The sequence below is a fragment of the Dermacentor silvarum genome, chromosome 5 (genome assembly GCF_013339745.2).
Source record: "Dermacentor silvarum isolate Dsil-2018 chromosome 5, BIME_Dsil_1.4, whole genome shotgun sequence".
In the NCBI taxonomy this organism is placed as follows: domain Eukaryota; kingdom Metazoa; phylum Arthropoda; class Arachnida; order Ixodida; family Ixodidae; genus Dermacentor; species Dermacentor silvarum.
The window spans coordinates 115,365,434-115,388,833 of NC_051158.1; the positions used below are offsets into that span (position 1 = coordinate 115,365,434).

A 23,400-nucleotide genomic window follows, 5' to 3' on the forward strand; every position below is an offset into this window, starting at 1 on the left:
TAGAGCTTTTGTGGTCTCCAAAAAAGGAACCGCAAAAACGGCAGCATCGTTTGTGTATATACGCGGCTGCCTGGGAACAGGTGTAATCGTGCCGCGGTGGGCGATAAACGATCGAGTAACAAGCGGTCACCCTTTGAGAGATTTGAAACCAGATAGCCATCAGTTTAGTGCAACAAGCGGGATCCGCCGCAGGAGAAAACCGTTGCCGCCGGTGCCGCGCGCGCGCGCGCGCGCGCGCCCGGATGCGCACGCGAGAGCTGACGCGCCGTTGCCATAAAAAAAAAAAAAAAAAGAAAAAAAAAAGCAACACGGAGAGCCATTGGCGCAAGCAAAAATTCTACGTCTTACCGTCGAGTGGCAGCACAAACCAAGCGAAAGAAATAATAGAAAGAAGGGCGGTGTTCTGTGGAAGAGCGCACTTGCCGCCACCGCGCGCGCGCGCCGGGATGCGCGAGCGGTAGCTGACGCGTTGCCATAAAAAAAAAAAAAAAAAAAAAAAGGCAGTGGCGCAAGTAAAAATTCCACGTGTTCCCGTCAAGTGGCAGCACATACCAAGCGCAAGAAATAATCGAAAGAATCGTGCACTTCGCCGCCGCGCGCGCGCGCGCGCGCCCGGATACGCGAGCGATAGCCGACGAGCCGTTGCAAAAAAAAAAAAAAAAAAAAACGGAGAGGCCTTGGCGCAAGCAAAAAATTCCACGTGTTTCCGTCGAGTGGCAGCACATGCCAAGCAAAAGAAATGATCGAAAGAGGCGCGCTTTTTAAATGTACAAGCGATACCGTACATGTACGCCATTGACCATTTTGAGGGTGTTCGCGGAGGTCGTACATGTACGATATTGACCCTGAAAGGGTTAAGAAAGAGCAGAAAATCTAGGGACTTTATGTCTCCCGACCTAACGCCAGACCGCCGCCGACAGCTGCGCCTCGCGGCGATCTGTATTCCCCTCCAAGATACCGCGACCTTACAGAGTGGAGAACTCCGGACGACAAGTGAACTGCTAACGTTGCCTCCGAATTGGCCACGTCGTCCGCCACTGCCGCACGACCTGGACGTCCCCGTATTCGAGCTACTTTTACCCGTCTCCTCGCCCATATGCCGACCCTCGCCGCTACTCGCCTCGCGGTATGCCTGCTACCTCTGACGTTTCCGTCGATGACAGTCGTCCCGATCACTCGCTGTCGCCTCAGCGCCGTCGCTCCCCGTCACCCCATCCACGACGCTATTCGTTGCCGACGAATCTTGAACGCTACCGGACGGAAAACTAGACCATGCAGCTCCTGTGGGTATAGGGCTGCATTATCTTCATCGCGTCGAAATCTGCCATTGACGCTCCCAACGAAACAGAGATTACTTGATGTTCACGTCGACGGTGGCCCTTTGACGGCATTAATAGATACTGGAGCCCAGGTGTCCATAATTAGTTGTAACCTCCGCAGTCGACTGAAGATGGTTTTCACGACTGCTACTACACGAGCCGTAGGCGTCGCCGATGGCAGCACAGCTGCCGTCACTGGAATGTGTACTTCCTGTTTAAGAATCGCCGACCGCCACGCTCCAGTTCTTTTTACAGTGCTCACCAATTCTCCCTATGACCTAATCCTCGGACTAGGCTTTCTGACGGCGCATTCAGCTTTGATCGACTGTTCTGTCGGTACTCTTTGCCTGGAACTTTCTATACTCGTGCATATTCGTGTCGAACTGTCCAACCACCCTACGACCGCCGTCGTCTGCCTGCCGCCTGAAGCCTTGATTTTCGTCGATTTGCTATCATCTTTCCTTGTGCGCGATGGCGATTACGTCGCCACATCTGTTCTTGATGTCCTTTTAGTGCGCAATATCAGTGCACCCCACTCCATCGTAACCGTCGCCGATAACCGGACATGCCTCCCCGTCGTCAATTTTGGCCCAACGAAGCAAGTTCTACCCCAAAAAATTTCCGTTGCAACGCTGCGTGCTTTAGGAGATGACCATGTCACGCCGTTTTGCGTAGACATCTGCTCCGACTCTTCATGTCCACAGGATGCTATTTGCCCTGACGCAACATTTAGCCCCATGATTGCTGCGGGCATATTGCCTGAACAAGCAGCAGCTCTGCGTCGCCTCTTGGTTTTCTACCACGACATATTATACATCAACAATCGACAATTGCGCCGGACTTCAATTGTTAAGCATCACATAAATACTCGTGATGCAAGTCCTATCCATCGCCAGTCATATCGAGTTTCTGCTTCAGAGCGTAAGGTTATTCACGATGAAGTGAATGAGATCCCTGCCAAAGGCACTGTTGAATCCTCGTCGAGCCCTTGGTCGTCGCCCGTTGTACTTGTTTAAAATAAACATGGCATGTGGCGCTTCTGCGTACATTATCGTCATCCAAACCGAATTACCAAGAAAGACGTGTACCCCTTGCGTCGCATAAACGACGCCCGCGGTTGTATCCACGTGCCAACTACTTTCCATCAATAGGCCTTCGGTCTGGTTATTGGCGAATTTGTGTGGATGAAAAGGACCAAGAGGAGACCGCGTTCGTCACCCCTGATGGTCTATATGAATTCAAATTTATGCCATTTGGTCTATGCAACGCCCCAGCCACATTCGAACGTATGATCGACTCTTTGCTTCAAGGGTTCAAATGGTCAGTGTGCCTCTGCTACCTAGACGACGTTCTCGTATTTTCGCGTACATTTGAGAGACAGCTTGAGCGCTTATCAGCTGCTCTTCAAGTCTTCCGCGAGGCTGGGCTCCAGCTAAATTCTTCGAAGTGTCACTTCGGTCGTCGGCAGATTACAGTGCTGGGCCACCTCGTCGACGCTTCCGGTACTCAACCAGACCCGAAGAAAATTCGTGCTGTCACATCTTTCCCTGTACCTCAGTCTGTCAAATACGTCCGAAGTTTTTTAGGACTCTGCTTCTACTTCCGATGGTTCGTTAAAGACTTCGCAGCGATTGCCCGACCATTTACTGATCTTCTGAAGAAGGACGTGCCATTTACGTGGGGTCCCGCTCAAACTGCCGCGTTTGCCCACCTGACCAATATTTTCACCACGCCACCTATACTAGCCCACTTTGACCCGCCCTCTCCTACAGAGATCCGTACCGATGCCAGTGGTCACGGTATCGGAGCCGTCTTAGCCCGAACCCCAACAGGGACGTGATCGTGTTATCGCCTACGCTAGACGCCTCAGTAGATCAGTAGATCGCAACTATTCGGTTACAGATTGTGAATGCCTGGCTCTCGTCTGGGCGGTTTCGAAATTCCGCCCGTACTTGTATGGCACGCACACATTTGTAATCACGAACCACCACGCGCTCTGCTGTCTTTCCTCACTCAAGGATCCTACCAGCTGGCTTGGTCGCTGGGCTATGCGGCTACACGAACATTTCTATGCAGTAGTATAGAAGGTGGGCCGCCTACATCAGAACGCAGACTGTGTATCACGCTATCCAGTGTACGAACCACCTGCCGACCCTGACACCGATGCCGACGCTTGCCTTTTCTCCGTTGCTCCGCTGTTACACCTAACCGACGAGCAACGCCGTGATGCCACCTTACGCGACATCAATGATCGCTTGGAATCAATTGTTTTCTGATTCGTCCCTTCACTTGTTTGTTCTCCGGGATGGTGTGTTATACCGCCACAAAGTATGCCCCGACGGTCCTGCCCTACTCCTCGTCATTCCTATAAGCATCTCCGTTCAGATGTTCTCCAAGAGCATCATGACTCACCAACGGCAGGTCACCTCGGCGTCTCCCGCATCTATGACTGGATTCGCCGACGCTTCTTTTGGCCAGGTTGCCCGCTTTGTCCAGAAATACATTGCGGCGTGTGAGAAATACCAGCGCCGCAAAAAACCATCAACGCTCCCTGCTGTGTGCCTTCAGCTGCTCTACGCGTGTATTGGTTGATTAAGTGGGCTTCTCGAAGCTCCCGGAAGGTGTTCACCATGACCCGGGCCAGAAGTCTCTGGTTGGACGTGGCGACCGGGAAGTCGAGATCCCGCTTGACTTTACGGTGGATAAGCTCCTATTGGTCATCATCGTGTTTGCGGAGGTGCTAGTAGAGGGCCGAGTAGAGTATTCTACTCGTTACGACAGCATAAGCAAGCCGCAGTGCATCCCTGCTTCGTAATCTGCCTCGCTTGTTGGAGACCTGGCCGACCATGCGGCCCACCTGGTCTCCCACCTTGCCAAGTTTGGCCAGGGTAGTGTCGGTCCTGCGTTGGTGGTGAATGAAGTGGCCAAGGACGCGGATCTCCTTGGCCTCCCGGATTGGTCTCGAGAGGAGTTGCGTAGCTGAGTTGTGTCCCGAGGGGAGGGACGTACGCGCACAAATTCAGATTTAGCTGGGGTGCACTGGTGTCTGCAGTACGTTGCGTAGTAGTCGACTACGGTCGCCTCTTCTTGCAGGCAGGACTCCATGCGGCCCAGGTTACCTTGGATGACTCAGATTGTATATCATCCGCCTAAAGAGCGTGATGTATCCTAGGAAAAGAAGCCAATTTGGAGTGAAGATGAAGGATGGCTAAATTGAGGAGGAGGGGAGACGGGACCGCAGCTTGAGTTGTTCCCCTCGAGTCGATTGTGTATGGCCCGCGTTCTGCATCTTGCATGCGTATGTAGGCTTGGCGTTCTGTAAGAAATTGTCTTATGTAATTGAATGGTTTGTGGCCACAGTTGGTATGACAGAGGTGGTCTAAGATTACTTCGCGCTTGACGTTGTTGAATGCGTCTTTAGATCCAAGGCAAGGACCATTTTGTCTTTGTGGCGACATTCGACAGGATCTAAGACGTCATGGTGGAGCTGCAGAAGTATACCCTGTGCTCACTTTTGAGACCGGAAACCAAACATGGTGCGCGCGAAAATGTGTTCTGTGTCGAGAAAGTGGGATAGTTTGTCTCACATCATAGTCTCCATCAACTTGCCGAGACAAGACGTGGGGGAGATGGGGCGATGGTTCTCCACATAAATAGGTTTGCCGGCCTTCGGGATGAACGTCACGAACGCCGGAAGGTGTCTTCGCAGCCTGCGGCGGGGAGCCGGAACCGTTAGGTGTAACTCAGCAGCTACGTGGTGATGCGAAAAGTTGCTCGAAATGGTGGAAATTTGGGTATACCTGGGTAAGGTTGGTGTCACCAGGATCCTGCTCACTTCCCAGGTGCAGTCGTACTGGTTCCGTAGGGGTTACATGTAGATTTCCGTGGTTCCCGCTGAAGATCAACGGAGCCGATGCCCCTTGCGTCCGATCACTCCGCGTTCTCCGCGCGTCTATGATCGAGGGACTGTAGTTCCTCAAGGCACTGGCAGGCAGTAATCACATCCTGGATAGTAGCAGGAATTTGCATAACAAGGGCGCTGACGGCGACGCTGTTTATGCCTTTAGTAATGTGGCGGATTCTGACGCTCTGGGACATGGTTTCGTTTACACGCTTCCACAATGCAAGCACATCCTTAATGTATTAGGCGTGTGATTACCCAGGGAATTGGATGCGCTCACCTAGCTTCTTCGCTCGGCGAACAGTGTGAATAGCGGGAGCGCCGAAAATCTGACAAGCTGTCCCGTGAATGTCGCCAAGTCAGGAAGATCTGGCTCATGGTTCCAAAAACTTCAAAACTTATAAGAAACCGATTTATTCCATCCAAGCTCGTGCTGCCACACAATGAAGCGTTGCAGCTGATGATGATATGTACAGATTAGGAAGATGTACAGTGGATGATTATATGAAGGTATGAAGTTGAAAGTCGGGCATATGGTGCCATCACACTATATATGGGCCACACACACACACACACACACACACACACACACACACACACACACACACACACACACACACACACACACACACACACACACACACACACACACACACACACACACACACACACACACACACACACACACACACACACACACACACACACACACACACACACACACACACACACACACACACACACACGCACGCACGCACGCACGCACGCACGCACGCACACACACACACACACACACACACACACACACACACACACACACACACACACGCACACGGATGAGGCGTGTTTATTTACAGATGATGCATGAGAGTCGAGGAAAAACAGTCCAGCACCGGTTTTGTTCTGCGCTCCGCACCAAAAGCTTCGTCGTCCTCCTCTTCTTTCTTTCGCCTCAACCAAGGCGTTACATTCCCGGTTTCGCAGTCGAAGCCCACCATGTGAGTTAGGGCTGAGTGATATAGTGATATCGCTTAAGGCGCGTAACATGCGCAAGTTGAGTAGCGCTTGAGCAGCGTCCTGGTGACCTAACACTGGTGACCATATATTTTGAATCACTGATGCGGTTGATGACTGTGACGGGACCGGTATACTGAGCCAGGAACTTTTGGCATAACCCGCGTCTGCGCTCAGGGGTCCACAGCCACACCAAGTCACCTTTTAAGAATGAAATTAAGTCGTGGCGGTGGTCATACCACTCCCTGGAGCGATCTTCCGATGCCAGTGTACGCAGACGACCAATTTGTCAGGCTTCTTCAGCACGCCACAAAGTTTCGGCAACTGAAGTCCTCTGTATTGAGTGCAAAGCGGAAAACGGTATCAAGACAGCTGCGCGGTGCCCGAGCGTAGATCAGGTAGAAAGGTGTGAAGTCCGTAGTTTCGTGCTTTGCTGTATTGTAGGCATAGGTATTAAACGGTAAGATGTCATCCCAGTTAATGTGATTGGATGATGCATACATAGCCAGCATATTGGTCAGGGTGCGGTTGGTACGTTCGACAAGGCCGTTCGTCTGGAGATGATAAGATGTTGAATGACGGAACTGTTAAGTGCAGAGTCTAAGCAATTCTTCCGCGGCGTCAGCGATGACATGGCGACCACGGTCGCTGATAATTACGCGAGGCGGACCGTGACGAAGAATTACGTAGCGTAACAAGAAGTCAGCGATGCAAGTAGCTGTAGAGGAAGATATCGCAGCGGTTTCCACGTATATAGTTAGGTGATCGACACAGATGATGACCCAGTGATTGTTGTTCGAAGATCGTGGAAACGGTCCTAGCAGGTCGATACCAACTTGCTCGAAAGGTGTAGTAGGCGGCGCTACAGGATGAAGGCCTTGCGGAGTACTTGTAGGTCGCTTGTGACGCTGGCACTTGTCGCAGCTCGACACGTATTGTTTAGTGGAATGTCGAAACTTAGGCCAGTAAAACCGCTCCTGTATTCGATGTAAGGTGCGAATGACTCCAAGATGGCCTGACGTTGGATCATCATGCATGACACGGAGGATGTTACATTGCAGGGTTTGGGGAACAACCAGTAAATACCGCGTGTCACTTGCTGAATAATTCGTCTTGTATAACAGTCCATCGCGAAGGCAAAAGCGACCACTGGCCTTGGGACTGCGGGCATCGGCGAACAGGGGGTCCAAGTATAAGTCATTGTGATGTTCCCGCTGGAAGACGGTGGTGTCAGGAAACATGTGGAAGACAGCAGCAAAGCAGGTGTCGAGGTTGTCTGCGTTATCCTCGGTTGTCGACAGAGGAAGGCGAGAAAGGCACTCAGCGTCGTCATGACGTCTTCCACTTTTGTACGACACAATGAAGTTAAATTCTTGGAGCCGGAAAACCCAGCGTGCTAGACGACCGGACGCATCACGGAGGGTAACAAGCCAACACAAGGAACGACGGTCGCTTACAATTGTGGATGGACGCCCGTAGAGGTAGCAACGAAACTTGTGAACAGCAAAGACTGCCGCTAAGCATTCTTGCTCTGTCACAGTGTAGTTTCGTTCCGCCTTGCTGAGAGAACGGCTTGCATAGGCAATCACATGCCGCACAGCAGCATTATTATGGCGCTGAACAAGCACTCCTCCGATGCCGATTTCGCTGGCGTCACTGTGCACTTCAGTAGGAGCAGACAGATCGAAGTGACGAAGAATGGGTTCTGAAGTCAGCGGAAACTTGAGTTGAGAGAATGCCGCGTCGCATTCAGGTGTCCACTCGCATGGGCTGTCTTTTCCCAAGAGACTTGTCTAAGGATAAACAATATCCGCGAATCTGGGCATGAACCGTCGAAAGTAGGAGCATAAGCCCAGGTAGCTGCGCAGTTCTTTTAGTGACTGAGGTGGCTTAAAGGCACTGACTGTTCTATTTTCCAGTGGTCTGGCCTGACACCAGGTGACCAAGGACTAATGCTTGTTGTTCGCCAAACCGACACTTCTTGGAATTCAAAAGCAAGTCGGATTTTTGGGCGTTATGTTCTTCGAAAGTACGTCCGAAAATGACGTCATCTGATAGCACAAACATACCTCCCATTTTAGGTCACGCAGAATTGAGCCCATAAATCTTTCGAAAGTACCCGGGGCTTCGCAAATCCCAAATGGCATAACATTAGATTGAAATAGTCCATCAGGCGTGACGAATGCAGTCGTCTCTTCGTCAGCAGGGTGCATAGGCATCTGCCAATACCCTGATCGTAGATCTAGTGAAGAAAAGTAGGAAGCCGAATGCAGACAGTCGATGACATCGTCTATCCGAGGTAGTGGATATACATCTTTTTTGCTGAGGGCGTTTTATCGTCTATAATCAACGCAAAACCTCCAAGAGCCATCTTTCTTCTTAACCAAAATGACAGGTGCTGCCCAAGGGCTGCGTGATTCTTCAATAACGCCCTTCTGTAGCATATCCTGAACTTTTTCGGTAATAACTTTCCGCTCCGGTGACGACACTCGATAAGGTTCTTGTCCGGACCAGATGAGCATAACTTGTATTGATCTTGTGCTGAGCTCGAGAACAAGGTAAAGATGGTCGCTTCTCCTTTTAGCAGAAGTCAAACACAGAAGCATGTCTTTCCAATAGCTCCACCAATCTTTGTCGCCCGTGTAACCGTAGGTTCTTCCTAACCATGCCCACAATCTGCGACTCGTAGGAGCAACTGCATTCGCAAACCTTCGTCGTTATGACCTTCGTCGTTAACGGCAGCAATAGAATTGAACGGCATAATAAAAGACGGCTAGCTTCATTCCTCGAGGAAGTATAACAGGCACTGGCGAACAGTTAAGTGCCCACAAAAACGTGGCTAATCGATACAATGCAGCGAGGCACTAAGATGTCTTTCTTAGCAGACTGACTGGCGAGAGCTTGAACGATGGCATCAAAGGCAGATACGGCGGAGACGGAAGCGAACACGGCAACCGACCGCATGGACCATGGTGGCACTGTCAGTTCATCGGAAACAACCAGTGTGTCTTCCGCGGGCGGCAGCTCGTCACCGAAGGCAGGAACAGCTTCACTGCTGTCTGAAAGTTCACCGGTACCACAGTCGACAAAAGCACCACACTTTTGGAGAAAGTCAGTACCAAGAATAACTTCGTGCGTACCCCGCTGCAGAAACAGGAACTCAGTTGGGAACACCTTTCCGGCCAACAAGACGTTAACGACGCAAACTCCCAGAGGATGAAGTATTTCTCCGCCGACATCACGAAATCTTGTAGATTCGTGCCAAGAAAACATAACTTTGCGGCCAATGCGATCTTCGAAGGAACGACTCATTACAGAAATGGTTGTACCATGCAGTGTCCACTAAAGCAGTTGCACATAATCCATCAATTAACACGTGTATTTCGTTCTTGAGCATCGTAACTAGCGGAGGCATCTGAGGTAAATCATTTTGTGTGACCTCACTTCCATCGGTCGCGAGGGCTAGTTTCCTGGCGGTGGCGGTGGTGAAAGCCGCCGTCGCGGTAAAGGCGAACGGCGCAGTCCGGCGGGCAGAGATGTCAAACTACGGTCAGAAGCGGGAGAACTATTGCGCCGATTCTATAGTCGTGAGGGGCTCCTGGAATAGGCGGACCAGGGATCGTTGATGCGACCATTTACGGCGCGAAGAAACGTTGATGGCCGATCGTATCGTGACGTTTTCCTGCGCCGACGACAGAACCGGTCTATGTGTCCGGTAGCACCACAACAATAGCACACAGCAGGTTGGCGATATGCACTGTACTCCTGAAAAAAAAATCGTCGCAGTTTCGCCCGAAAGGCGAAGCATCGATTGCGATAGCAAATTAGTAGAGAGCTATTCGGAGTAGGGATAGTAGTTTTATCGGCAGCATAAACTTGAACACATTGGCTTACTAACTGAATTAACAATCGTGGTGTCAGCGCGCACAAGCAAACATGAATAAATCACACTGAATGACCGCAGCCAACGACTGTCCAAACGCTGGCAGCAAGCGCAGGTTCGCGCGGTCTATCGCTTCAATGGAAACTGAGCGGCGAATGCACAACGCATAGAAAGGTCAGAGCCGTGTGGAGATAAGAGACGGTGCGGACGACCGGCATCCCCGGGCAAAGCGCAAAGAAGCGCAAAGGCAGAGGAGAAGCTGCCCCCCCTCCCCCCCCCCCTCTTCCCGCTTTGCTTTCGCGTGGGAGATTGAGTGGCAAGATACGCCTTTGGTGCCGGAGCACAGCGCCGCCCTGCCTCCCTCCCTCCCTCCCATAGCCCCACGGTCTTTTGCGCGACGGTCACGTTTGCTTTCCGCCGAGCGTTCGCTCTCCGTGATAGCGCGCCGGGGGGGGGGGGTTCGCCCTCCATGATAACGCGCGCTCCCGCGCGCTTTCGCTCGCGCATGCGGTGCGCGGCAACGGTTTTATCGCCCTTGGAACCTATACGGAACCTCACGGCGATGGCGACGACGACGGCGACGCCGACGGCCGAAATCCGGTTGAAGTGTCCATATAATTGCTATCGCAATAAAACATTGTCACGACGCTGTGGACAAATGCATCATTATACGGCTCCTGGTGGGTAGCGGCAGGCTGACGAGGATAGCTGAAGGGGTTTTCGTACCACGACTCCGCGTAGTGATTTCGCTGCGGCCTCGGTGGCGAGAGAGGACTGTAGTTCTAGTCCTCAACACCAGTAGCAGCAATAGAAACATGATGAGAGGGGACCGGGATTAGCGCAGCATCATAAGGGGTCGAGTTCACGTGTCGGGTGAGCTCTTCCCGTACAATCTCGCGTATTGTAGACGCGAGATCAGAGGACGTGTAATCGACAACACTTGTTACGGTAGTCACATTCGGTAACTGACCGAATTTAGGCGTGATACGCCGCATCTTCAGGGTCTCGAATGTACGACAATGCGGTAGGACGTCAGCTACTGTACCAAGGGTCTCTTTGCCGATGAGGAAGTGATAGACATCCTCAGCAATTCCTTTTAAGAGGTGGCCGACCTTGTCCTCCTCTGACATGCGAGGGTTGACGGTCTTGCAGAGCTTTAATATAGCCTCAATATACATCGTGCACGTCTCGCCTGGTACGTCGGCTCTTTGCAGGAGCGTTTGTTCAGCCTGCTTCCTCTTCGCGACTGAGTCCCCAAAACACTCCGTTATTTCAGACACGAGCCGATCTCACGTCGTGAGGGTGTCTTTATGGTTGTCAAACCACACAAGTGCCGTGTCGACATATGCTCTGACATTTGGTTATAAGCACCCTGCACTGCACCCGATCCAATAAATTTTGCATGATTGAGTCGTTCAGTTGCATCGCAAGCCTATGGAGTAACCACCGCATATCTACCAACCACTGAAACAACGCGTCGTCGGGCCGCCGGCGCCTGGTTCTAAGCATTGCCCGACAGCTACGTAGTCGCCTGCTTCCGCTAAATGAGGACACCCTCAACCGCGAAACGTAATGATGATCAGATTTAATCGACGATGCGGTAACATGTGCCCAGTAATAACAATTAAATATACCGCTGGTTAGCAGGCCAGGTTTCGACGAAGCAGACGCGGCTGCCGCCGCTACCGACGACGAAACACCCCATCCACTCGCTGGGCTTGCTGTTGCCATGGCACATCACACTGAGCGCTCACGCGAGCACGTGAAACATGTAACAAGTCAAGCGGCACAAGAAAAGCGAAGCGGAAGAAAACAATCGAAATAATGCGCGGCGCATTTCACACAACCCAAGTGCGGCCGGGCTGCTCTCGCAAGGCTCACAGTCCACAATGGCGGCATAACATGTTTTGACGCTAGACGTCGCTCGTGTCGGGCAATGGCGCTACTCAAACGTCGGTTTGTGAAAAAAAATGTCACAGTTTCGCCCTAAGGGCGAAGCAATGAATGCGATAACAACACAGCAATATCATACGAAGTAAGGTGAGCGGCTTTCGTAGCAATATGAATTGTAGTAAACATGAGCTTATTAAGTAAGGAGGTGTGCTGCGGCGTAAGTAGACCGACATGAAGAGAGACTCGATGACCACGACAAGGCGCGTGTGAAACGGTGGTGTTGATGAGAAGCGCTTCCCGTGGGCAGCGCGTGCGAAGGGACACAACTGTAGCGCTGCATTGCCGATCCGGGCAGCATTGCATGTGTAGCGTGCGTTGGAAAATGTGGCCCGACTATTACTAACTGAAATAACAAGCGTGGTGTCAGCCCGCACGAGCAAACATGAATAGATCACACTGAATGACTGCAGACAACGACTGTCAAAACGCTGGCAGCAATCGCATCCACCGCAGCGGGCGAAGGTACATACGTGCGGTCTATCGCTTCAACGGAAACTGAGCGGCGAATGTACAGCGCATACAAAGGTCAGAGCCGTGTGGAGATAAGCGACGGTGCGGGCAAGCGACACAGCTGGGCAAAATACGAACGCAGTTGTTGGCAGAGCTGCGCCCCCCCCCCCCCCCCGCCGCTCCCTCCCGCGCTGCCTTCGCCTTCTTGTTTTCACGTGGGAGATTGAGCGGCAAGTTCCCCTTGCGCCCGGTTCCAAGATAGGCCTTTGGTCCGGAGCGCAGCGTCGCCCCGCCTCCCTCCCTCCCTCCCTCCCATACCCCCACGGCCTTTCGCGCGACGGTCGCGTTTGCTTTCCGCCGTGCGTTCGCTCTCCGTGATAGCGCGCGTCCCCCGCACGCTTTCGCTCGGGCAAACGGCGCGCGGCGACGATTTTATCTATACGGAACCTCACGGCGAATGCGACGGCAACGGCGACGACGACGGCGATGCCGACGGCAGAAATCCGGTTGAAGTGTCCATATAATTGCTATCGCAATAAAAGAAAAAAAAAAAGGAAAGAAAGGAAATATTGGACACTGTGTGCGCCGTACCGTGGTGTAGTTGAGCAACAACAGGCAGCGACCATCGAGGCAAGAGTAGCCGGTTGGACCCGGCTCGTATGCGCCACGCGCAAGAGGTATCACGCGAGGGGAAAGAAGAAGGCGGTTCGACGCCAGTTTTAAGAACGTGACTGACAGGCATTCTTCACAACCGTAGTGACTGAGTCGTGGGCAGAAGTTCGCCCGTAATATATATCGTTGTTTTATTAACCTGTCTTCCTCAACGTCGTTACATTTCTGGTGGAGGTTCTGGGTATGAGTCGAAGCCCCACGAACGCAAGTCAACGTAGCCCCGACCACCAGTGAGTCGAACCCGTGGAGACACCTGTGCACCTGTGGGCCGGCTGCCGTCTTCGAGGTGACTCGCCTGAAGTTGGCCCTCTTCTCTTCAGGCCAAAGACACTCAGACAACGGACGCCCCCACTATGACTAGCCTGGAAACACCGGCACAGCTGGTCGTAAGCCAACCTCAAAAACCTCCGACATTCGATGGCGACTCATTCGGAGATGTGTATCACTGGTAGGAATTGTTCGAAAGAGTGGCAATCTTTAATGGATGGGATGAAAGACAGAAGCTGCCTAAAGTATATTTCGCTTTGGAGGACTTCGTAAAAATGAGGTGTGAAAACGACGAATCATGACGAATTGGCGTTGACACGTTTACAAAGGCCAACGATGTCTTCAATGTAGCTTGTGAAAATTTCTCCAGTATACTGTGCTCGGGCGCGCAAACGCTGTTGAGCGCGCAGTTTGCGAACTGCTAGGCGATCAAACATTTCAGTGAATGACGTCTTAAAAGTTGACCATGTCGCGATGTCGCTTTCGTGATTATAGTACCAGAGTTGGGCAACGCTAGCGAGATAAAATATGACGTTTGTCAACTTCGAGGCGTCGGCCCACTTCTTATTTGCGCTCACACTCTCATAGGATGTGAACCAGCCCTCCACATCTGTGTCATCGTTGTCGAGTAACCCCGGTGTAGGTGACGGACTGGGGCGAAGGAGCTGATGGGTGGGTGTTGTCGGTCATGATGAGTGGAAGCGTTCGGGTTGGAACCTTCAGGATGCAAACGACGGGGGAACTCCAGCAACCTCTACCAATTGATACGAGGATTATGGGCGGTGCCTTCTTTTGGTTCAAAGAGGCTACGAGTATGAACGACGAGACAGTGTAAGGCACCATCTAGAAAGACACCAGTGACCCGTAGCGCGATATAACCTTTGCTAACAGTTTTTTATTTGTCGTTTTACTGCACGAGTAATTATATCGACACTCCAGGCAAATTTTTGATGTTGTAGTCGCCCTGATGTACCGTATAAAGCAGGTAATAGTGAGCCGGAAAGGTCGGCGGCTTGATGGGCATTTTCTTCCCACGCACTCAATATTCGGGTTCGTTGTAGGCCACGTGATCAAACGAGATTAAAAGGAGAGCGCGCGTCTTGTCCTGCGTAGCCCTACCGAAGCTGCGAATGACGGTGCGCGGCTGGCGCTTACGCGGCCCGCGTGCCATATCGAATTGTTCGTAATCATTGGTGGGTGCAATGACAAAGGACGAGCAAGGATGGCTGCTAACTTCGTAGGCACTGTCTTCCTTTCCGGACTGCCTTTCCGAGTCCTTAGTGTGCAGATCGCGTAATTGCATATCGCACAAGTTAAAAGACAGGGTAACTGAAGATCGCTGACAGAGGTCGTCCTGTAGTTGACATAAAAATAGGCAAATTATGATGATGAGGAGTCTTATTTTCGAAGTCGCGGGGAATCGCGCGGCTTTACAAACCATTACCCTCCGCTGCCGGCGTTCTTCATAATGTTTGCGTTCTGACCGGGAGTTCTCGTCGTCATCCTGGGATATATTTGCAGGCTTACATAGTCCTTGCATTAGACTGTTCTTGCAATTTTAATCATTAGCGAATGTTTCCTAGAATTTATATGGCCAATATGACTAATGCATAGACTCTTGTAGGGCCGCTTTTTTTGTCGCGATTTTGACGGGCCTTTCATGGGACCGGGCGATTTGATCCTATTTTTCTAACTGCGAGTATGAAACTCGTTGTAAACCTCCACGATCGCCTCCTCTCGCCAACTAGTAGTGACGCGGGAATGTACGCTGTGCTCGCAAATTCGCTGTGTAGCCCGATCTCAATCAGCGCACGGAACGAGCTTGCTTGTCGATTGGATATTTTTTTGTTTTTCTTTAGTATTGCTTCTCAAGTTGGGGGTGCGGCCCTTAGATGGATTTATTCGGTACGAACCTTCCTTCGTATAAATGTCTTATACTTCGCTATCACTAATGCGGGCTTCGGATCGCCATGGGGTGGGCTGTGCCACCCCCCCCCCCCCCCCCGGATAGCTCCGGATGGGGACGGGGGGGGGGGGGGGCACGGGGGCTCTTCCGCTGCTGTGTACGAGGTCGGCGGTTCAATTTTACGGCATCGGTGGCCGCATATCGATGGATGCTACATGCAAGAACCCTCATGTGCTTAGCTGTCAGTGCACACCAAGACTCTCCAGGTTGTCAAAATTTAGTAGCCCTCCACCGCTCCAACAATGCAGAATCAATCAACCACCCACTCACAATTAGTATGGCTGCACCCAGCAGCACGGCCTTGAACTTCGCGTCCAAATCCAAGGGGAAGGTGACCGCAAAGTGGTCGGCTTCGCTGCAGGCCTCCCGGAAGCATCCGGCCCATATCTTTGTTATTTCGCCTGTTTAGGTACTTGTGCTTCTGGCCAATTCCTGCATCTGTAATATGTTTGTAAGTCATATCATTCTTTTGCAATGTATATTCATGTCTATAGTACACATCATTAGTCATTGCCATAATCTTATTACGTATAGATTTTACGCTCTTTACAGCGACTGTTTTTAGGCCCCTTTACAGCCATGCCACATCGAATGTTCATGTAATTGACTATTCATATACCAGAAACAAGTCATTACCATCGTCTTGGCGCTCTTTGGCCACATCTGGCCCTTGCGCCAATAAACCACAATAATCATCATCATTATTTCGCCAATCTTGGTGACGCCGTCCGTGGTTAGGATATCGAAGTTCACGTCCTCACAACAGATGGATGTTGTGCAGCAGGGGCCTTTGATCAGCAGGACTACGTTCTCATTTCTGTCCAGCACCGAGAATATAGGGTTTATCACGGCGAACTCCATCCGGAGGGAGCCGATCACGTCACCGGAAGCGTCGAGCACGTCCATTACCTGAGCCCAATAAAAAGAACAAGAATGATTGTAATTATTCATTAACCGTGCCTTAAATGAACCCTAACGTGCGAGAGCTGGGGCACGCATATTTCTGAAAGAACCCTAGACGAAAATGAAAGTGAAAACTATGGGAAAAGATAAGCAAAAAGTAGGAACAACGACAAGTCCTCTGGATCATATTAATAATAATGATGATGATGAGGATAATAATAATATTAATAATAATGACGACGAAGATGATAATAATAATGACAACAATCTGTATTAGAAATATAATAATGATAATAATATTATTATTCATTAGAAATAAGCAATTTGCAAAGATATGTTTGCTAGAGCTGCCGAAGCCTTCCGTGGGATTGTATAACAGTTACTTTCTTATTTAGTTACTTATCTGTTGCTACAGTAATAATGATACTGATGATGATGACGATCAATTTGATAATTGTGTCCGGCAACAACCTGGTGGTCTAGATAATGGTGCACGTGAGAACACGTATAACGTATACACAGAAATACGTGCTGACGGCTTCTATATTTTCTAGAATTTACAAAGATAGCCTGGGGTAGATAGCATAATTCGTTTCTTTGAACTGATTTATTTTATGAGGCGGCGATGTACGAGAAATGGAAACACTTATTCTACTAATTAAAGGCTCATTTATTACCCTTTACTTACCTTACGGCACATTGTAATTTACGATTTGTAGCCGCCGAGTTTGCAAAACATCCACTTGAATTGAATATCCAGGATGACCCCAGTTTCTAGATTAATGCGAAAGCGTTAAGGGCTCCGTGTCGCAGAAAATCCGGCCTGAGAGTAGGTCTCGGCGTAGGCGCTCCGGCGTCGGTGGTGGAGAAAATGATGCCGAAGCATGGATGATTTTGGCTGGCGCAAGGCGTTAGTGAAACAAATTGAATTTCTCAAAGTAAAATCCGTCAGAAAAATTGTAAGATACGACTTAACCACAACCCGCAGACATGATAGCGTCGGCTTGTAATTTAGATGTACGAGAAAACATAATTCTGTAAGGAGGAAACTCAAACAGAAACCCCCTTTTCCAGCATTTCTACCATTCCACGAGAGGAACAGAAAGCCGAAGCATGACAAGCATTAACGGTTCTTGGCATGTCATCCCGTTCCACTCTTAAATGCGATACTTAAGCGTCCTCCAATTATTATTCATGCGGGACGAAATACGTTGGCGTGTCATGTTACTTTTGTGCTTCAATGCATAAGACTGTTTTGTTAAACATGTAAGTGAAAGAACCGTGCATCCTTACGGTATAATAATGACGCATACCTCCAAACTGGTGTCATTCTATAAATTAATTCCAAGCTGATACGTCTTGCAACGGGACCATCTACAATTCTTAATTGCTGCATCTGCTCCATTTGCTCGTAAGCTCACCGGCTACACTTCGTAAATTGCTGCAATTATCTGCAATTACTCAGCAATTATCTGGAAATTGTTGAGCTTTAGAATTAGTTTAATCTGTGTTTTGATTTCACAACCGCCTTGTAATAATCCAGCTCAAAGACTAGAATTATGTTAGCTGCAACAGGCGGTTTCTAAAAATACAGGAAAGCCGTTAAAATGGTGACTCGCATCCATATATACATCAAGAAACACGAATAAAAAGTGCACATTCTAAACTATTGTGGTTTACAAAAAGATGCATATTCTTCTTTCTGGGGTTTTACGTGTCAAAACCGGTTTTTATTACGAGACACGCCGTAGTGGAGGGCTCCGGAATAATTTTGACCGCCTGGGGTTCTTTAACGCGCACTACAATGCAAGCATACGGGCGTTTTTGCATTTCGCCTCCATCGAAATGCGGCCGCCGTGGTCTGAATTCGATCCGGGGACCTCGTGCTCAGCAGCGCAACGCTTTAGCTGAATGAGCCACCGCGGCGGTTGAAAACACAATATAATATACCATAGTATAACATAACAAAGTGTCACATATACAAAATATTTATTGAGATTTCAGAAAGTATGGAGACCAAGCACACCATATCATACACATGTTACACGGCGGACACCTACGTACCGGCAAACAAAAATACAGCGTACACATGCCGTACAGCAACGGTCCACCATGTAACATACAAAAAGAGCATTGTCATTACTAGAAACAGGACACGAAATGAATTTGAGTGCTGCTTAGAAAGTAGGCAAATGTCTGCGAAACATGGTGATTTGGTGTGAGTGTTCGCGTCAGGGATGCAGCACCTTGGTCAAGGGATTCTTTGAGGCGCCGGATGTAGACACATTAAAAGGTCAGATCACCGTAGTTATTTTACGCTGGATTTGATACTAGAATTATCAAATATTTCTGTGCAGCCACTGAGACCACACGCAACCTTTAATAAGAAGTTAAATCAGCTTTCGCGCGTCTGCAGTCCAGGTCCTCTAGACCAAAAGAGGACTGAGAACGACCGACCATGCCATGGCCGACCTTGCCTGTAGCACCGATATGCATGGAGAGAGACCAATTTTAATTCTTGTCTACTCGCTTTTCCCTAGACCGGCAAGTGCTGTTCTAGACAACAGCGGCATATTCCAGCAAAGATCGGCCCAGGGAGGTGTACAGCTTATGAAACACACCTTCATTTCTGAACTCCCTCAAGATTCTACTTGCTGTGCCCAGGGTGTGTAGCCCACGCTTAAAGGTAGATTCTATGTGGGGTGAGAGTGCAAGGCTGTAATTTAAGACGACTCCAAGGTCAGTAACTTCCCACCCTCGAAAGAATGCGGCCTTGGCCAGGTGGTAAAGGGAAGAGAACTCTACTTTCCGTGTATATGCCATTGCTTACGTCAATGTGGCCGTTTAGCACAAGTTTGTTTTGCACTATGCGCCCGGGAGTCCGACGATTTGTGGTATCCATTAAGCCTTGAGGAGTAAGGGAACGTAGGCCTTGGACCGATATTCTAGACGTTTAAAGACAAACGTTCATATTGTTACGCTAAAGCTACGAAAAGGACGGAAGAAGAGGAGAACGAAGTGCACTTGTCTTGGTAGCGGCTCGGTGTCGGCGCGGCCCCTTTTCATCAATTCATCTGTTAAATAAACACACCCCATCGTAACAGTCTTGGGGGACGGTGCTGGGTAGAACAACGGCGTCCCCGAGCAACGACGACGAACCGCCCGCAGGAGCGCAATCCGTGGAGCTTCGCCGAAGTCGCCGAATTGCCGGTCTGCCACCAGAGATGGCTTGCGACGGTGACAACCCGCCGCCTTCCTCCTGCTCCCAATGGCAGCCCTACATCGAACCACGAACCTTCGCCGGAAAAGCCGGGGAAGACGTGGACGGATGGCTCAGCTTTTACCAACGCGCAAGTAGGTTCAATGGCTGGAATGCCACCGCCCAGCTTAACAACGTTGCCTTCTTCCTCGAGGGAACCGCGTCAGTGTGGTTTGAAAACAATGAAGAAAGCATGACGACGTGGGAACGGTTCGTAGATGAAATCAAGAAGTGCTTCGGAGATGCGGCAGCTAAAAAGAAGCGTGCAGAACAAACCCTAATGCAGCGAGCCCAAGTTCCCGGCGAAACATGCACGACGTACATCGAGGAAGTGCTGAAATTGTGCAAGGCCCTGGACCCTCAAATGACAGAAGAGGACAAAGTTGGTCATCTTCTAAAACGGATTGCCGAGGACGTGTACCAGTTCCTCATCGGAAAAGACAGTATCGACTCAGTCAGTGACGTCATTCGGCACTGCCGCACGTTTGAAGCCTTGAGAGCTCGGCGTATCACACCGAAGTTCGGCCGCCTGGCGAACGTACCTAACGTCGCCAGTGTTGACGTGGTCCCAGCTTCATCCGACCTTGCGTCAGTTATTCGGCAAGTGGTGCGCGAGGAGCTTGACCGACGTGAGGCGGCTTCCCTCTCGACTGCGCGGGTTCGAGAGCCCTTTGCTCACTGCGACTTCGGTGAGACGTCCATCACCGCCGTCTCCACAGATGCCTACAACTTCACTCCTCGTTAAAGAGCGTCAAATCCTGCTATGAACGCGCATCCAAGTTATCAGTTCCACGGCGGTTACTCACCCAGAGCACCTGCAGTTCCTCAAGAGTGGGATGGCCGTGCCAGTTATCCAGCGAATGACAATTTCAGTGCGTCCCGTGAGCGTCCCATCTGCTTCCAATGCGGTATTCGCGGACATGTCGCCAGATTTTGTCCACATCGCCGTCGCACGTCACCACCGCCGTATGAGCGACCACGCACTTTTTATCGACGCAGCAATCGCCACGGTGACGGGACACGCTGGCCTTCTGACTCCGATGGCAGGACAAACCACCAGGCGAATCACCGCAGCGACTCACCAGCGTCTGTGCGGAGCTTGACGCCTCCGCCTTCACGCCAGCGCAGGTCTCCATCTCCGCGACGACGTCTGACGTCACCGCCGCCGGGAAACTAGGCGGCGCGACCAATGGAGGTGAGGTCGCCAGTCATCATCAGCTACACGCCCTTATGCCTCCGCCCGTCACCATGTGTCATAACAAGATTTGTGTTTTAGTGGACAATGTTGCTACGTTGGCCTTAGTGGGCACAGGAGCGAGTGTCTCCGTTATCAGCCTGGATTTCAAAACCCAACTAGGCCGTAAAGTGATGTTTCTCTGGGATAACGCTAATGCATTTCGTGCTGTGAGTGGAGAGTTGCTCCGACCTATTGGAGTGTGCACCGCGAACGTTTATTTCTCCGATAACGTGTATCAAGCCGAATTTGCAGTTCTTGCTCAATCCACTCACAACGTAATTCTTGGCCTCGATTTCCTACAACAGTGCGGTGCCACTGTTGACTGCGGCACTGGCGAGCTTTTCCTCTCTCCTCTTGCCAACCAACCTGCTCCCTGTTCATGCACTCTCGCCGTCATTGAAGATGCTGTCTTACCGGCACGTGCCTTATCCAGAGTTCGAGTTGCTGCTTGCGGTGTCGACGCCGATACATTTGATGCGATTGTTGAGCCTGTGCCTTCGGTGGCTGTGAAGAAAAGTGTGCTCGTACCTCGATGCGTCCTCTCTGTGGCCTGCGGAACAACTACATTGTGGGTGTCAAATTTAGCCTCCCAGTCAGTTGTGCTACCCAAGGGTATGCGACTTGCCTCTTTTGAAGTGAATACCAGCCTCCACATAGGCGCTTTAACTGATGACACGTCACACGAATCCCGAGAGCATGGGGCTGGCCCCGTTGTCCCTGAAGACTCGTTGCCTTTTCTAAAAATGATAAACAAGTCACTGTCTTCAGAGAAGCGTCAAGCCCTGGTCAGCGTCCTTAGCAAACATGCGTCATTATTTGATTTCGAGCAGAACGCTAGCAAAGTATGCGTTCCAGCTACGCGGGCTCGCCACTGGATCGACACGGGTTCCGCGCATCCCATAAGGCAGAAGCCTTACCGCGTGTCCGCGTCAGAGCGCAAGATCATCGCTGAACAGGTCGACGACATGCTAGCCAAGGGCATCATCCAAGAATCCTCTAGCCCATGGGCTGCGCCGGTCATCCTCGTGAAAAAGAAAGATGGGTCCTGGAGGTTTTGTGTCGACTACCGGCGTCTCAATTCTGTGACGAAAAAGGATGTGTATCCGCTTCCTCGCATCGATGACGTTGTCGATTGCCTTCATTCCGCGTCCTACTTTTCATCTGTGGACCTCCGATCAGGCTACTGGCAGATACCCATGCATTCAGCTGACAAAGAGAAAACCGCTTTTGTGACCCCAGACGGCTTGTTTGAATTCAACATTATGCCGTTTGGTTTGTGCAACGCACCTGCAACATTTGAAAGATTTATGGACACGGTACTGCGCGGCCTGAAATGGGAGATTTGTTTGTGTTATCTTGATGACGTCGTCATATTTGGCCGCACTTTTGCAGAGCACAACGATCGACTGGACATTGTTTTGACGTGCCTTGAACAAGCTGCACTTACACTCAATTCAAAGAAATGTCACTTTGGCCAACGAGAGGCCCTAGTACTTGGACATCTAGTGGACAAGCACGGGGTGCGACCAGACCCACAGAAGGTCGCTGCAGTTAGCGGCTTTAAACAACCGCAGTCACAGCGCGAACTGAGGAGCTTCTTGGGTCTTTGCTCGTACTTTCGACGTTTTGTGCCCAACTTTGCCGATACTGCCTACCCCCTGACTTCATTGCTGCGCAAGGATAACCCTTTCATCTGGACAGCAGATTGCGATTCCTCCTTTCGTCAACTGAAGTTCCTGATCCCTTCCGGACCCATACTTCGTCATTTTGACCCCTCTGCCACAACAGAATTGCACACCGACGCGAGTGGAATCGGCCTCGGCGCCGTCCTCGTGCAGCGCTTTGGTGACGCCGAGCATGCCATTGCATACGCCAGCCGTTCGTTGAGCAAGGCCGAACAAAATTACACCGTCACTGAGCAAGAGTGTCTCGCCGTCGTCTTTGCAGTCCAGAAGTTCCGGCCATATCTCTACGGGCGCCGCTTCACGATCGTTACTGACCACCATTCACTATGTTGGTTAGTTGGTCTCCGCGACCCGTCTGGCCGCCTTGCTCGATGGGCGCTACGTTTACAGGAATTTGACTTTCCTGTCCGTTATAAGAGTGGCCGACATCATGCGGACGCCGATTGTCTTTCGAGGCTCCCTCTACAAACAAGTGAATGTGACGCGTACAATTTCGATGAGTTTCTGGCCGCCATCGACGACATTCTTTTCCCCGACCTGGCCACCTTCCGTCAAGAGCAGCGTGACGACCGCAGCCTGGATGCCCTCTTCGCCTCAGCTGCTCAGCCAACAGGTCACAATGGCTTTGTCATCCAAGATGGCCTGCTCTACAAGAAGAATTATGCGGCTGATGGTGCCCGTCTCCTCTTAGTGGTCCCTAAAAAATTGAGAGCCCACGTGCTCCGTGCTATACACGACGATTCGACCGCAGGGCACCTGGGTTTCACCAGAACATGCCACCGCATTCAGGGCCGATTCTACTGGACCAGTATGCGACGAGATATAGAAAAGTACGTGGCCAGTTGTAACAAGTGCCAGCAATTCAAGCGCCCTAATACTGCTCCGGTCGGA

At 50.8% G+C, this 23,400-nt stretch overlaps 1 protein-coding gene across 1 annotated transcript in view; it reads right to left on the reverse strand.

Annotated features, from left to right (window-relative positions):
* Nucleotides 1-4,059: 4,059 nt before the first annotated feature.
* The window catches only part of LOC119454355 (phospholipid scramblase 2-like), a 64,788-nt gene continuing 45,447 nt past the window's right edge, over nt 4,060-23,400 (reverse strand). The window contains exon 3 of the mRNA XM_037716310.2: nt 4,060-4,298. Within this exon, the coding sequence (XP_037572238.2) occupies nt 4,060-4,298 (239 nt within the window). The remainder of the gene's footprint in view (nt 4,299-23,400) is intronic.